Below are 15,740 nucleotides of genomic sequence, written 5' to 3' on the forward strand. Positions count from 1 at the left end.
TTTCCTGGGACCCCCCTGAGGCAGCCAAGATAAAGCACAAAGGAGCAGTGCATCCTGCAGCACTCCACCCCCATACTCCAGGCAGCATTTGCATCTTTTACAGCACTGCTTCTGCCTTCCACCTTTCTCCCAGAACCAGCATGGTCTTCCAGCACCTGCTTTCCCCATGGTGTTGGCTTTCCATATCCATCCGTGCCCTGAAGCTTCCTAAGACAAATGGGAGTTGCTGTTGAGCACTGGAACAAACGCGGAACAGCAGTCTCAACTCATATGCTTGTTTTCCCTCAGCTTGCCCATCCCAGATCTTTCCTTTCTTGTGTGGTTTTCTGCAATAGTTCACAGTGAGGTACTCCCAAAAGGATGTCATCTTCCTGGTCTTTCCAGAATTGTATCTCCTGCTTGCTGCTCATTTCCAGTCTCCAGCCTCTTGATATGTGCCTATATGAGTTCACAGCTTCTTCAGTTTGCTATCACCTGCAAGCTTTACACCCGCCTCTAACCAGTAGTAAGTTAGGGGCTTTTGGATGGGTACAATGCTATCTCTCATCCTGAGCTTCAGCTCAGGGCATGAACTAAAACAGCTGTTTTTCAGCCACCTGATCTGACCTGCAGTCACTCTCCCGTGCCCCCACAAAGAGGAGGGTGGGGATGGAGGGCTGAGGGGGCTAGGCTCAGTGTGGCTGAAGCCACCCTGGAGCCATACTGTTAGCTCCTGCTGTGCTATCTTAATGGTTCTGCTTTTGCCTCCATGCTCTGTGCCTTAATTAGCCTTTCCCCCTCCCGTGGGCCCAGCAGCTCTGCTTTCTTTTAAATCCTCCTTCCTCGTGCTTCACCTCTAACAGTGTCTTTCTACTGTACACTTCAAAGGCTTTGCTTACCACATCTGCCCTGTGCAGGCACTGGCCCCAGCGAAGGCCTGGTCTGCCATGAAATCAGTCACTGAAATGACTTCAGGCCCTTTGGATCTGGGAGAGAAGCAGGAATGGGGGAGGAGGAGTGGAAGGATTTTCAGTATTTCACCTCTGGGAAGAGCTATTAGTAACACAGGAAAAGCAAGGGGGAAGCCAGCCCCCTCCTCCAGCCACCCTCCTGCGTAGGGAGCCTGCTGAGGGCAGAGTGCTTTTATGTGCAAGTGGGAGGGAAGGAGAGTGTTAGGGCTTCAGAGGGAAACGCTTTGATCTTGACTTTGAATCTTCAGAGGTTCCCAGCTCTCCCCCCTCTCCCTCCCGTTACCAGGACCCCAGGATGCGGCTGTGGCTCCTGCTGTTCATCGGTGCTGAGCACTGCTTGTTGTTCCACGGAGATGTTCCTCCCACCCTAGCAGGAATGTGGTGCTTCAGGCAGCAAGGGCATAGCACTGGTACCAAGTTCAAACTTTCCTTCTGAGAAGATGAAACCTATCTGGAAAAGGGAAAAGAACCCAGAGCTGAGCGGAGGATGATCAGAGATGGGACCTAGTTTTGGGGCTGCCCCAGGGTGTTGTGTTGATCCACCCTGAACACTGCTCAGAAGGTGAACTGGGAGGCAGCCACCACTAGCAGAGGGACAGGATGCTCTGCGTCCTTCTTGAGGACAGCAGTAAGGCCCTCTGGTACCATAAGAGAATGAGGGAGGAAAACAGCAGTGGGGAGCTGATTGTTCTGCATGGAACAGGATAGAAGTGGCACTGAGGTGTGCTGGGTTTCACGTGAGTGATGGGAAATGACACTGAGCTCTGAGTCACTGCAGAGCTCTGAGTCATTGTGGAGGCAGTGGTGGGCAGCAGCATGTGGAGGGGCTTTAGGTGCTTCTGATCTCTTGTTCAGGATAGGATCTAATGCCCAGACCAACTCCCTGCTCCCTGAGGGAGATTAAACTCCTGGTTGCCACCAAGCTTTCCTAACTTTCAGGCCAAATTCTTCTGTCCTCTGTCCCATTCCTCTATCATCAGTCACACAGCTGAGGTCATCCCCATTAATTCCTTCCAGCACCTGAGATTTACATTTGGCTGCTCCTTCCCGCCAGTTCTCACTTCAGCACCACTAAATAGGTTTTGCTCCTCACATTGTCTCCTGTAATTCAATTACACCAGCTCCCTTGCTTCTTGTTGAAAACTCCCTATAGTTTGCTGCTCTCCTTCCCAGTGCAGAACTGAACACAGCTGTCAGCCAGGCACCAACATCATGAGAGAGAAGGCATAGAAATGAGCAAGGATCTCCCCACATGACCTCTCCACAGAACCCACCATTTAGTCTACCTGAGAGTCTTGTTAAGGGCTACAGCAGAGGCATGATGTGGTGAGCTCAGAGTTGGTTTCAGGGCTGGGAATGAGATGTAACAGACAACATGAGCACAAGACCAAGACTTCTACAAGTTAATAAACAACTTATTACAAGTACTACAAATACAGTATTACAAATACAAATACTATAAGCAGCTTATTACAAATACTGCTTTTTCGGGTCCCTGTTCACAGAATCATAGAATCCTTAGAGTAGGAAGGGACCTTTAAAGGTCATCTGATCCAACTCCCCCTCAATGAACTGGGATACCTACCAGATCAGGTTGCTCAGAGCCCCATCCAGCCTGGCCTTGACTGTATCCAGGAATGTGGCTTCCACCACCTCTCTGGGAAACCTGTTCCAGTGTCTCATCACCCTCACCATAGAAGACTTTTTCCTTCTATCTAACTTAAATGTCCCCTCTCTAAGTTTGAAACCATTTCGCCTTGTCCTATCAACACAGACCCTGCAAAAGAGTCTGTGCCCTTCTTTCTTGTAGCTCCCCTTTAAGATGCTGAAAGATTGCTATCAGGTCACCTCAGAGCCTTCTCTTCTCCAGGCTGAACAGCCTCAGCAGCCTGTCCTTGAAAGAGTGATGTTCCATCCATTGAATCATTGGGCACAGTCAGACCAGAACCACATGCAACTTGACATTCCTTCACCCTAAGATCAGTGGGCAGACTGCAGCTACAGTGACCATACTTCTGTTGCCTACTCAGGCTGCAAGCTCTGCTCATTGCTGTTTCCTCATGGAGAAACCCAGCCAAGGGTTTCTTGGAATCCACCTGAAAGCCCTCTATGCTCTTCCTCAATCCTGTCAGCCTCTCAGCAGTCCCAGCTCCCCTTACTTCTCAGAGGGATGTCAGTACTCATATTCAATCTCTGCAGTGCTTTGGAGGGAAAAAGATAGAGGGAAAAATAAAACAGAAGCCAGGGTGTCAGCAACGACTTTGAAGGGATGGACATGTCGGTTTATCTCATTTAGGACAACCTGTTTCAATTCCAGAGCTGGTTTTGGCAACCAGTCCACAATCTGATCTGCTCTGAAGGCCATTTGGCTGTGACAGATGTTTTAGACACTTCCCATCCCATCTGAATTACCTCCTCTGGTTCAGTCACAGGGAGTGAGTAGGGAGTTCTGACTCCCTCCACTCCTGTAGGTCCCCTAGGTGAGAGGGAAGGTAGCCTTGGGGTGTTTTGCTACTGGGGGGATAGCTGACTGTTTGAATATTGTCCCCATGCATCGTCCCATTGGATGGTTGCATTCTAGTGACAGGGAAAGCCCCACATTGCACAGGAATCCAGCAACATGTCCATGAGACATCTCTTCTAACTGGGCTCAAGTCAATGGAAATTGTATTTACATGGAGATTACTCTTGACTGGGGAGAGGACTCCCCCAAACCTGGAGCAGTAAAACCTGCCTTCCAGTGCTGCTGGACGTCTGTGCCCAAAGCACCAAGTCCCAAGCAGAGCTGGATGTAGGTGCCTTTGCTCTGAGTGGAAGGGCAGCAGGGGACAAGTTAAAGCACAACAGGCAGAGAAGCATCTGACAACCACACTTGAACTGTGAAGGTCTCCACGACCCACTGTCATACTGAAGCATCCTGCACCAAAGCAAGTGGTCCCCCACTGAACTCCTCCAAGGAACAGAAAAATGCTAACTACTTGTTTATATGCTGGAAGCTGGTGTGTGCAGTGATCTGCATAACAGAACTGCCCAGGCTGTTTCTTTGTGTGTTTTCCAGCTCCTATGTTAATCACTGACCCTGCTGACTCTGGCATTTACCAGTGTCTCACTGCCCTGTGAGCACTGCTTTGCATTTGCAACCGAAGAAGTTAAAAGGATGAAGGATGAGAAGGGGAGCTGGGCAGCTGGGGCTATGAACATCGGCCTGCCCCGGAACACGTCCAGGACTTGCCAGATTGATAGCGAGAGTGGAGCTGGCTTTTCCCTCCTGAGGGGGGCGGGAAAGCTCACCAGAGAAGAGTTTAGGTCTCTTTTTCTTGCAGTGCAACTGTTCTGTGTACAGTACAAGGGCTGTCAGTGAGCACTGAGTCCTGTCAGCCAGGAGATGGCTCCTGGCTGGCACTGAAAATACAAGTGGCAGAGAGCAGGGCCAGTCCGCAGCTTGCAGTGAGCCCAGCCCAATCTTCTTGTCAAACTCCTTACTGGCCTCCCCCTGCAATGCTGGGCTGGGAGGTGAGACAAGAGAAGTGGGAAAAGTGCTCTGGGGTATGCACTGCTGGGGAGGTGGAAAGCAACTCAGCAGAGGGGTACTGTGATTTATCCTGCAATGCTGTGTCCTCAAATAAGATGGGAGAGAGGACAGCAAGCATTCAGCCCCATCTGGAGAGGGAGCAGGACGCACTTCCCCTGTGTGAAAGGTCCTTGTTTGGTTTTCTCCCCATAGTGCACAAGAATCTCATCACTGGTCCCCACTAGCCCTCTTATTGTCAAACATTGCAGCAGGAATGAGTTCTAAAGTAAAGTTCCCTGCTGGTGGCTGTGCACACGGCAGTAATCCCATGGTGTGTCTGACATCAGCAACAATTTCAGGCCCCTCACTGCAAGAGGGGGCTGTGGTGTGGCACAGGCTTTTCCCCAAGGCTGGGGTGGAGAGGCCAGATGCTGCCTACAGCCAGAGTTCACAGGGTAGGTGCAGGATCATGAAGCACTGAGACCAATTGGTGAGGAGCCTGATGACCAGTCCCTGTGGGCAAAGCTGTGCCTCCCCCCCCCCGTTCAAATGCACTGAGCCCCCACATCCAGGAGCAGACCAGCTTCTGGGGGCCCTGTTTTGAGGTAGGTCTTGCTCTGAAGAAAAAGCATTCCTAAGGTTGGATGAGTAGGAAAATTTCTGAGCTGCCTCAGCCCTAGAATTTGGATGGTGGCCAAGCCATTGGTCAATCCACTGGCTGGGACTGGAAATCCTTAGTGGCTGCAGCCAGCAGCAGTTTCCGTACCCCTGAGTCTCCATACTGCTCATTCCTCACCAGCAAGTCCCAGGGTGGTGACTAGGAAAAGCCAGGAGATCTCAGGAGTGAGTGGTTCAGTGGGTGGTGGGTGGCCCAGGGCTCAGCTGGAACTCTGGAATAGGCATGGGTTTGGGTAGTGAGAGCTTGGGAAGAGAAAGGTCCTGGAGGAAGCTCTGGGTGCTCTGAGCTTGTGAGGAGGACACAGGGTGGAACTGAGTTTGGAAGCTTACAGATGCTGGAGAGATGTGCCTGGCACACACACTGTTTGCACAGCCTCACATGATGCCCCAGATGGACCCATTGTGTGTATGGGAGTTAAGGAGGGGGGACCCAGAGCCAGAGATTAGGCAGCAGGACAGAGATAGCAGGAAGGAAGGCTGATCCAGGTGGGTGGCACAAACGTGGACGGGATGGGAGGTGAGGTCAGGAAAAGGGCTGCCGTCATCTGGGTGCCTCCTGCAGACAGACTAGAAGGTTCTGGGGCCCTCATAGGTCTAGTGGTCTCAGGTTTGGACACGTGTCCAACGGCCACAGCGTTGTCTGCTCCAGACCCGGCACCCACGCAGTGGCATATGCCTTCACCATGCCTAGCACAAGGGCCGGGCAGATATCAGCAGCCCAAGTGGACAGCTGCGCTGCGGCCATCCAAGGTTGCTGCGGGACAGCAGGACAGCAGGACACCATGGGGCACGGGTGGCGGTGGGTGCTGCAGCATCCTGGGGTGCTCCGAGCTGGCTGCTGTAGAGGCGGGCGCCGCGGGCCCTTTAAGCGCGGCGGCGGCAGGACAATGGCCATTATCACTTTAGCTTTGGAAGTGACCCCCGTCCCGCTCCGCTTTCATCTGGGCCGGGGCGGCGGGGATGGCCCGCTTCCTGGCGGGGGAGGGGAGCCGAGCCCAGCCGAGCCCGGCGGGGAGGGGCGGCCCGGCCCGACCCGGCCCGGCGCCGCACGCGGCTGTCCGCTCCCGAGGGTCACTGCGGGGCTGGCACCGGGGCCGCGGCGGCGGCTCCGCGCCGCTTCCTGCCGCCGCCCTTAAAGGTGCGGAGCGGCGGAGGGCGCGGGCGGGGTGCGACCCGCGGAGCCAGGTGAGTGCGGTTGGGGTCGCCCCGACGGCGGCCGTCGCCGCCTTCCCGGCCTCCCTTCCTCTCCAGCGCGGGGCTCCGCAGAGCCGTCCTGTCCCGCTCGGCTGCTCCCGGCGGGGCTCGGCGGCTCTCATTCCCCGTGGCTGCGCGTCCCTTTGTCCCCCGGGCGACAGGGCGGGCTGTAACTTGGCCCGCTGGGCACGGAGCTCTGCTCCGGTCGCGCCGCGGGGCCGCGCCGGGTGCTGCTGCTCTCTGGGAGAGCCCCGAGTGGCCGCGGAGCTGCCCACGTGTGTGTCCGCGGAGCGGGGCTGTGCCTGTTGTCAGGTGCTGCTCGGGAGTAAGTTTCCATTCCTAAGGAAATGTCCCTGGGCAGATGTAGTTGTGATGCTGTGGCCTGGGTTAGTACCAGTCAGTGGGCTTTTTGTTTGTTTGTTTTTTCTCTTGTATTTTTTTCTTCTTGCTCTTCACGCGTTACCTCTTTCCTAGGGGTGGGAATGTGAGTGCTAGGAGCAGGCTTCTCTCACTGGTCTCTGGTGGAAGCCCTTGCTGCTGTGGTAGCCTGAGGCTGCAGCTGGAGCTCAGAAAGAACTCTGAGCTGATGGGGCTCCAGCACGGCCCTGCTGCCCTGCCGGGTGCTGCCGGTGTCAGTCTCCTGGATTCCTGCTGGTGGGAGCGTATTGGGGCTGGCTTGGGGAACTTGCACTACTGGATGCCACCAGCCCATCGGTTTAGGTGAGGGAATGTGATCTACAAGTGCTTGCTTATCTGTTACAATGCAAAAGAGGCCAGGTTAGCTAAAACCTCTTTTATCAGCAGGGAAAAGCTCCCTTGCTTGGTTCTTGGAGCTAGGATGGTTTGGGAAGTGCTTGTCTGATGTGTTCAGCAGGAGAAAAAGGGGAAAACCTTCACTAAACAGCAGCTCCTCCATGCTGAGAGTGAAGGAGTTTACCCTGGCTACTGTACATCCTCTGCTGCAGCCTTGCCTGGCCCCTTGCATGCTAGCTCAGAGCTTATCTGTGATGCTTGAGCTGTGGCTCTTGCCTTAGGCATGCCTGTGAGATCCTGCTGCTTCAGCTCCAGGCAGCAGGAGCTGGCAGTGACACTGAGATTGTGGAGTATTATTTAAGAAAAGGATTTAATTCTGTACTTGTATTTTCACCCCTCAAGATGTAAGGGAATGGGGAATGGCCATCAGGCCATAAAGACCAGGTGTGTGCCTAGTGCTTTCTAGCCTGTGCTGGCTCCTGATTCCCCCCAGGTAAAAACTTGTCTCACCTCGCTCAGCTCTCTTGGAGGCTGTAGGGCAACATGGCCATGGAGAATGAAGGCTTGGGTGAGCTGTGGCCCTCCTTGGCTGACTGTACCAAGGGTCACCTCTGTTCTTCACTGGAGGGGCAGAGTGAGAAACAGAAGGGCTGATGCTCTGCAAACACTCTTTAGCAATAGTTAAAACTTCAGTGTCATCAGCATTGTGTTGGTTACAAATGTAAAACACGGCACCACAGGAGTTGCTGTGAACAAAATTAACTCCATCCCAGCCAGACCCAGCACACAGCCCCATACTGACTTGAACTGAGGATTTTGAGGGCAAGTCTGTGCCTTTGTTTCTCAGCTGTGTGCTGTCTCCTTGTGTTGGGTGATTCCCCACAGCTGACGTCCATGATGCAGGAGACATAGAGGAGCTGGAGGCAGGGAGGGGAGCTGGCTTGGTTAAGGGAAGGGTCAACAAGCAGCACAGAGGCTCCCTGGGGTGAAGCAGCTTGGGTGTAGCAGTGTGATATGTGGCACCTTGTTCTACTTGCTGTTTGATCATGGCTGGGCTGTAGATACTATAGCAATAGTAACAGGACTGAGTAGGGAAAGGTCAGGCAGGACATCTGCTTTGCTCTGGGACTGCTGTCTTTCCTGCCTGGCACTGCTGTTTTGCCATCTCCCTGCGGAGTTGTGAGTGCATAACGATACCTCTGAAGTGCTGTGGGAAGGTAAGTCTCCAGCTGGGATAGGAATGAGGCAGACTACAAAGTGATGCCTGATATGTGGGGGGTGTCACGTGAATGAGCAAGACTATGCATGAGGAGAAAATGGACCAGAATGGGCTGCTCTGAGGAAGTGTTGTGAACTGTGGGCAAATGGGGGTAGGCGGAGTGAGGGGCTCAGGCTGGCTGTTGGCAAAACAGTGCTGGAAAGGGATGTACTGAAAGGGCTGGACTGTGGGGTAAAGACTGTAGCCCAGTGGGAACTCCGGGAGTGGCAGAAGCAGAACCATGCGGGTGTTAGGAGCACTGACAAAGCAGAGGATGCAAGTTTGACTACTTGGATTGCCTGAGTGAAAAGTAGCTCACAGGACTGGGGCTTGCTGAAATTGGGAGGAGGAAGAGAGCTCCACACAGCATCTAAACTGCCCACTCAGCTCTTGCCCCATCTACTCTTCTGTGCTGCCTCCTAACTGGTAGGGCTCCTTTTGCTCCTTTGCCTCAGCTGACAGTGCTTATCTGCTGAGCAGCAAGTGACACCTAGTGTCAGCTCAGGCAGTAGTAACCATGCCTGCATTGGCTCCAGCTGCTTCTTCCATCTTGCGTTTTGTGGTGACTTTTAGCTGCGTGAGATGGTTGCAGCAGCAGAGCCTTGCTTCGAGGGAAGGAGCAAACTCTTTGTACCTTCTACTGGGCTGAACACTTTGTAGTCTGGTCCCTCTCTGCCCCTGTACAGTGTTGCTCTGTCCCTGATGAGATGACATACTTTACCTCCAAGATTTTCTCATTGCTGACTGTAGGCACTGGCAGCAGGGCCCAAGCCACGGGTGTGAGGCTGGGTACAAAGTCAGCTGTGCAGGGCAGGGAGTGGCTCCATCTCCTTCCCTAATGGATGCAGTCATTCCTTAGTTTCTCCCGTCCATCCCAGGTGCGTATCTCTAGAGGCCATGTGCCATTCCTGCTGCCCACAGGAGGTCACTGGAGAGCGAGCAGAGTCCATGTCCCTGTCCCAGGTCTGTCTGTGGGGAGCTAGGCTTTCTCCTTTATCCTTGGGATTGTGGGTATGGGGAGAGCAGGGACCTTTACTCTATACTCTTCCCCTTTCCTAACCTTCAGGGAAGAGCTGGCCCTGGCAGTCTGGAGCATGCCCTGCCTAGATCTCAAGTGACTTCTGCCTTTCTGCTGTCCTTCAGGATGATCCAGCGGCACCAGCTGGTGCAGTCTGTGCTGCAGGAGCTGCAGGAAGCCACCGAATGCTTTGGTCTGGAGGGCCTTGCCAGTGCTGCACTGGAGGCAGAGAGAACCCTGTCATCTTTCTCCTTGCCTGGTTATTGCAGGAGGCAATTTCAAGAGGAGCTGGAAGTTGATCGAGTAGCCAGGAGCCTGTACCCTGAGGATGCTCCAAGTAACATGCTGCCTCTGGTTTGCAAAGGTGAGGGGAACCGCCTCTTTGAGGCAGCCAGTGTGCTGCTCTGGGGCAACCCCAGCCTCAGCCTGGAGCTGCAGGTGCGCACAGTGGTGGAGATGCTGCTGCACAAGCAGTACTACCTGAATGGCATGATTGACTCCAAGGTGATGCTGCAGGCTGCCCGCTACTCCCTCTGCACGGAGGAGACACCAGAGATGACCAGCCTCCCCATGGCTATCCTGGAGGCTATCTTCGATGCAGATATCAAAGCTACCTGTTTTCCTGGCACCTTTGCCAATATGTGGCATGTCTATGCTCTTGCCTCAGTGCTGCAGTGTAACATCTACTCAATCTATCCTATGAGCAACCTGAAGATCCGGCCATATTTCAACCGGCTCATCCGGCCCAGGAAGTGTGGCCCGCAGACCTCCACTCTCCACATCATGTGGTCAGGGCAGCAGCTCTCTAGGCAGGTCTTCAAAGCACAGTATTTTGTGGCTGTAGTGGGTCTGGAGGAGCTGGAACCTACAGTACCTTCATCAGAGCCTCCTGTCCAGCCCATGAAGACCCTGGAACTGCTGAACAGTGACCCCCAGCTGACCTACTCCAACCTGCGTGACAGGTACAGCATTACCAAGAGCACCTTCTACCGCTGGAAGCGCCAGTCTCGGGAACACCGGCAGAAAGCGGCTGCCAGGTTTGCAGCTAAACACTTCCTCCAGTCCTGCTTTCAAGAAGGCAACGTTGTCCCGCTCCAGCACTTCCGACAAATGTTTCCAGAAATCTCCCGATCCACATACTATGCCTGGAAGCATGAGATGCAGAGCACGGTCAATGGTGATGCCTCTGATCTGACTGAGGCCCATAGGTTGCAGGAGCTTCACAGGGAGGTTCCAAAGAGGGCTGATGTTAATGAGCCAACAAAGGCAGAGGCAAGTTTAAGGCCCCCGAGTCCTTCCCTAGACCCAGTACAAGCAGGGATCTTCATGCGAGGAGCCAAATCTTACCTGGAGAAATGCATATCCATGAACACTCTGGTGCCTTACAGGTGCTTTAAGCACAGCTTCCCTGGCATCTCCAGGTCCACTTACTACAACTGGCGAAGAAAAGCAATCAAAGAGAACCCCAACTTCAAACCCCCCCAGCCACCCTTGAATAACCAGAAACCTCTAGCCATAGAAAAGCCACTTCTGCAGCTGAAGCCAAGCAGCTTGCCTGCTAGGAAGAAGCTGAATGGAGATCAGCCGGCAGCCAGGAGTCTCCTGCAGCTCAAGCCCTCTCTGTGCTGGAGGAAGCGGCTGCGAGATGTGGCCCGGAGACAGGTCCAGCAGTGGCGGCTGCCATTCAGCAAGTTTTGCCTGCGCTATCCAACACTCTCCTCCACGACCTACTGGTTTTGGAAGGGTAGCAGCCGAGCATCTGGGCAGCACCGCCTTTGCAGCTCCAATCGGCCTTTGAACAGGATTACCTCCTTGGCACTGCAGAGATCTGAGCCGAGTGTCAAGCCCCAGCTCCACATGGAGGTAGCAGCCAAGCATCTGGACAAGTCAGCACCAGCCACTCCATATAATGCCACCATTTCAGGCTACCCTGTGTCGGAGAGAGCCAACAGTCAGATGTTTGTGATGGATGTGATTGCCACCACCCAGTTCAAGGCACAAGCCAAGCTGTTCCTGCAGCAGCGCTTTGAGTCGAAGACCTTCCCCACCTACAAGGAGTTTAGTGCCCGCTTCCCCCTCACAGCCCGCTCCACCTACTACATGTGGAAGCGTGCCCTGCATGATGGGCTGACCCTTGTGGATGCATGAGGTCCACCTGGCCATGGTTCTTCATTGATGTGCCCTGTGACCTGTTGGTGGGGTGTCTAGGCCAGGGCCTGGGTCAAACTTCTGGTCTGGTTTTCTTTTGTTCGTAGTCTCTGATTTTTATTTTTTTCTTTTGTGTGTGGTTGAATCAGGTATGAGAATGCCTACACAGTGCCCGCTCCTGGAGATGGAAGGAGTGGGAGGCACGTACTGACTGCCCCGAAGGAGAGGGGCAGAGGGGTTTTGCCTTTGCACTCAGGGAGCAAGTAGGGGTCATAGGATTCTGTCAGGCTTCCAGTGTATGCTTGAGGTAGAGGGTTTGAAGGCCTCTCTGCCCTGGGCATTTGTTGAAGGAGTGATGGGGACATGCAGGACTCAGCATAGAGGTGCCTAGCATCCCTTCGGTGAGATGGAGGGGCTGGAGGAGTGCTCAGCACTGAGAGATAACATCTCTGATCTGTGCTCCTCCTTGTTAAGGAGGTTGAAGGCTTCACATGGTGCTGCTTGGGCTTTGTGGCTTTTAATACCTGTCCTGGCTGCCCTGATTTCCCCTAGAGGAAACAGAGGCAGGTAGAGGGAAGGGGGGTTGTTTTTTGTCCCTGGTGCAATCTATGCTGGGAACATGTTGGGCTCCCTTACCAAGCCAGAAGCTGGCATCTTTTGTAGGCACTGAAGCAGCTTTACAAGACTTCTCTGGTCATGTAGCAATTACCTCTTTTGTGGTCCTTAACCCTCTCAGAGCTGGCAGCTGCTTTATCCTCCGTGTCTTTTCCCTAGTGCCTGTGTGAAGGTGTCTGCCTGCTGTGGGGCAGAGACCAGGTGCTGCAGACCCAAAGTGTTTGCTTTCCCTGAGTCATGCTACAAGTCCAGTGTGGTGTGGCTGTCACCTTACAGCATCCCTGTGGCGGTCATGGCTGTGCACACTCAACTTGTAAGAATTAAAAGCAATAAAAACTTCCACTCCCAGTCCTGTGTGGTTCTTCCCTTGTGCATGAGGGATCAGAATGGTCCGGTGGCACCCTTAGGCCCTAGTGATGTGATGAAGCAGTACTGAGTGCCAGCAAGATCTCACCACCATTGATATACCCCTAGAAAACGTTCTTTGTGGGGAGAATGAATACTGTGTGTGGTCTCATAGGAGGGATTTGGGGGTGGTGGGTGCTGTGGGAAGAGCCACGCAGGCCCCTGCACTGGGGAGCAGGGAGATGCTGAGCAGTGCTTGGTGCTGCTGCAGAGAGCTCTGAGCTCTGTGTGTCAGGAAGTAATTGGAGTAATTAGCTGCCAGTGATTTCTCACCAGTGAACTCCTCCAAGGGAGTAAGCTGGTAATTACTCTAGAATGATTATCTGTGTCTCTGAACTGCTGGGGGCTTGAGGTAGCTGCTCTCCATGGCAGCAGCAAGCTGTGAAGGTGCACAAGTCTCTAGAGCAAAGCTGTGCCTTCACTCTACTGAACCTAGGGGATGCAGGTGGAATGTGTGACCATTAAACTCAGGTCCCTCAGGTGGCCCTGAGCTGTGGGCAGCAGCAGGGATGGGGCTGGGATCTACATCCAGCATACTGTGCATTTGCTGGGGGAGAGCCTGTGGGGACTTCCCAGCCCTCTGCAGAGTAGAGGGATGGCTCATCTTTCTTACCATTGCCTGACTCCTCTCAAATGGGGATTTTTGCACACCTTACATCAGGCTGCTGCTCTGTCATCTACTATTTTCTTGCAAAATGCTTGAGGAGATGCAGGTACGATGCTTTCTTTGTCCTTAGCTGGGTGGGGTGTCACATAAAAATAACATTCTTCCAAGGGTTTTACATGTGCACTTATACATGTTACACAGTGGGCAGAAGGGGGCATCCCATGTTTTAGTATCATACAATGGGGCCATGATGGTTCCTCAGCAGTCAGCACCCTGAGCTTTCCCTCTGCAGGGGGCTGCAAGCTGTGCTCAAGGCAGGCACCTTCCTGTTCTGTTTCCAGCAGCCTTCACAGATACCTCCCTCCAGTGCTGAGACAGCAGCTCCTGCATGGTATGATGGTGGTGGGGAGTGGAACTCACAGCCTTCTTTTCATACCCACTGTTCTCATGCCTAAATGACAGTAAGAGATGAATTCAAGGCAGTCCTAATGGCTCTGCACTGCATTGCCATGTGCTGTCCAATAAATTTCTCCTTTTGCCAACACAGAGAGGTGTTTAGTTCAAATGTCACTGAGGTCCCTTGCAGGTGGGCACTTGAAGCACTAACCCCAGCCAAGGTGGAAATCAAAACAGTAAGAGGAGATTGAAATGTAGAGGCTGGGGGCCATGAAGCTTATGGGGAGCAGCCTCTGTCCACCTGACACGCATAGTTCTGTCATGCTGTGTCAGACTGAGGTGGTGAGGCTCTACCTGGGTCACAGCTGTGTCACCAGGGCCAGAGTTTGGCAGGGGTGCTTGGAGTACGGGGACAGTGATGCCATCCTGCTGTTCCCTCCTGTCCTCAGGTGGGTAAGAGCACCATCCTACCTGGTGACAACACAAGCAGATGGAACAAAGGCAGATGCTGGCTGATGGAGGCAGAGGATCATCCCTGCAGTAAAACTGAATGGTTACATGGTGAGTGCTCCTGTTAAACGGGGATGTGAAGTGTGACAGCTAGCAGGGCAATAAGTCTGCCTAATAAACCATGCGACTCCAAATGACTTAATGAGCGGTAATGGCCTGCAGCTGGGAAGAGCTGGTCCGGGTGCCATTCCTTGGCAGTGCAGGAGCTCTGCTGTTATGGCTGTGATGGGCAGTAGTCTCTGTCTGGAAGCTGTCCTTCCCCAGGGCTCAAAAATTAGCAGTCTTGAAATTTAGCGTGCAGCTAGCTTAGCAATTGGCTTTCTGGATGCGTTTTTCATGATAGAAGTGATCTTTACAAAAGCTCCTGGATCCCCGGTGGTCTCCCTTACCTTCCCATTAGCAGAGCTGCCTTAGGCAGTCCTGCAGTGGGTCTTTGCTTGCCCCAGGCTTCTGCAGCTCCTGGGGGCATGAGCAGCTCCTAGGCCTCACTGGAACTTCGCTGGAAAACGTGCAGCCACAGGACAGAGAAGTCAGTGCTGCCATACAGATCCGAGCCAGCAAACACAAAAACAATTAATTATTGAGAAAATGTATGTGGGGAAGGGAGGACAAGATGAGGAGAAAAGGAGATTATCTGGATCAGTCCCCTGAGTAAGCCTCTCCATTCAACCCCTTTGCATTTCCCACTGTTCAATCCCATCCCAGCACCACTGCTCTGGTCTGCTGAGTTGCTCAGTTTTTTTTACTTCTATTCTGTATTTCCAAATCCTCCTGATTTTGTCTCATTAGCAAATGTCACCAGTGCATCCCTCCTTCCTATGCTGACTTGCTAATGTAAATGCCGTAGAAGATCAATCCTCATGCTGTTTCTTGACAAACAGATCTTCTACAATATTAATAGCCCATTAAAACCCATCATCGCTGTTTTGGACCAGTTATGCTTGACCACTGGTACCCGGTACTGTACCTTTCAGCCAAAATCCAGGTGCTGCATTCCCTGCTGTTACTTTTCTACACAAGGATGCTGATGTGTCATATTGTTTTAGCACAATCAAAATCTGGAAAACACATGAATTTTGGAAAAGAACTCCATGAGAGTGCTGCAGAGTGGTGCCCAACCATTCCCAAACATCCCCCCACCTGGGCATGGTGGGGACATGGGGGCAGAAGCAGGGTGGGACAGCTCAGCCCCATGGCACGTTCCTGTGTTGAGGATAGTGGAGGAGGGGTAATGAGCACCCTGCTCTCAGAGCTGATGCTCTTGGCCCTTGATTGGCTTTTCTCCTGAAAATCTTCCCCTAGGTCCCAGAGAGGTGGTGTGGCTGTGGGCTGTGTGTGCCCTGCTGCAGGCTGTTTGTGGGAAGAGAAGGGGAGAGGGGAGGCTGCCTCAGGGATGTGCTGAGATGCACTGTTTTCCTTGATTATTTTTTTTAGCAGGAATAGAAAATTTGTCCAATCTCACTTAATTAGCTATTTCCACACTGAATTGATGTGAAGGAAAAACACTGGCTGTGCCATTAAAAGCAGAGAAGAATGGATTGTGCTTGTTTTCCTCCAGCTCCTTCCTTGCCATCCCCAGAGGACACACATGGAGTGGCAGTTTTGCCCCAAGAAGATCAGCTCCTCCTAGGAAGGGGCTGTGTCTGCCCATACACACAGACAGGCAGATGGACACCCTGCACTGTGCCCTTTCTGGC

At 53.1% G+C, this 15,740-nt stretch overlaps 1 protein-coding gene across 3 annotated transcripts; it reads left to right on the top strand.

Annotated features, from left to right (window-relative positions):
- The first annotated feature begins 6,237 nt into the window (after positions 1-6,237).
- Positions 6,238-12,239, top strand: VRTN (vertebrae development associated). 3 transcript variants are annotated; one of them, XM_031593869.2, is made up of 2 exons: positions 6,238-6,324; positions 9,488-12,239. In XM_031593869.2, the coding sequence occupies exon 2, from the start codon at positions 9,489-9,491 to the stop codon at positions 11,508-11,510; it is 2,022 nt and encodes a 673-aa protein (XP_031449729.2). In that variant the 5' UTR covers positions 6,238-6,324; position 9,488; the 3' UTR covers positions 11,511-12,239. The 3 variants fall into 3 exon arrangements, with proteins under 3 accessions (XP_031449729.2, XP_089997498.1, XP_089997497.1); XM_090141372.1 differs by lacking the exon at positions 6,238-6,324 and adding an exon at positions 6,614-6,658; XM_090141371.1 differs by lacking the exon at positions 6,238-6,324 and adding an exon at positions 7,752-8,303.
- The last annotated feature ends 3,501 nt before the right edge of the window (positions 12,240-15,740 follow it).

This window comes from Phasianus colchicus, chromosome 5 (assembly GCF_987193195.1).
Source record: "Phasianus colchicus chromosome 5, bPhaCol1.hap1.1, whole genome shotgun sequence".
Taxonomy (NCBI): domain Eukaryota; kingdom Metazoa; phylum Chordata; class Aves; order Galliformes; family Phasianidae; genus Phasianus; species Phasianus colchicus.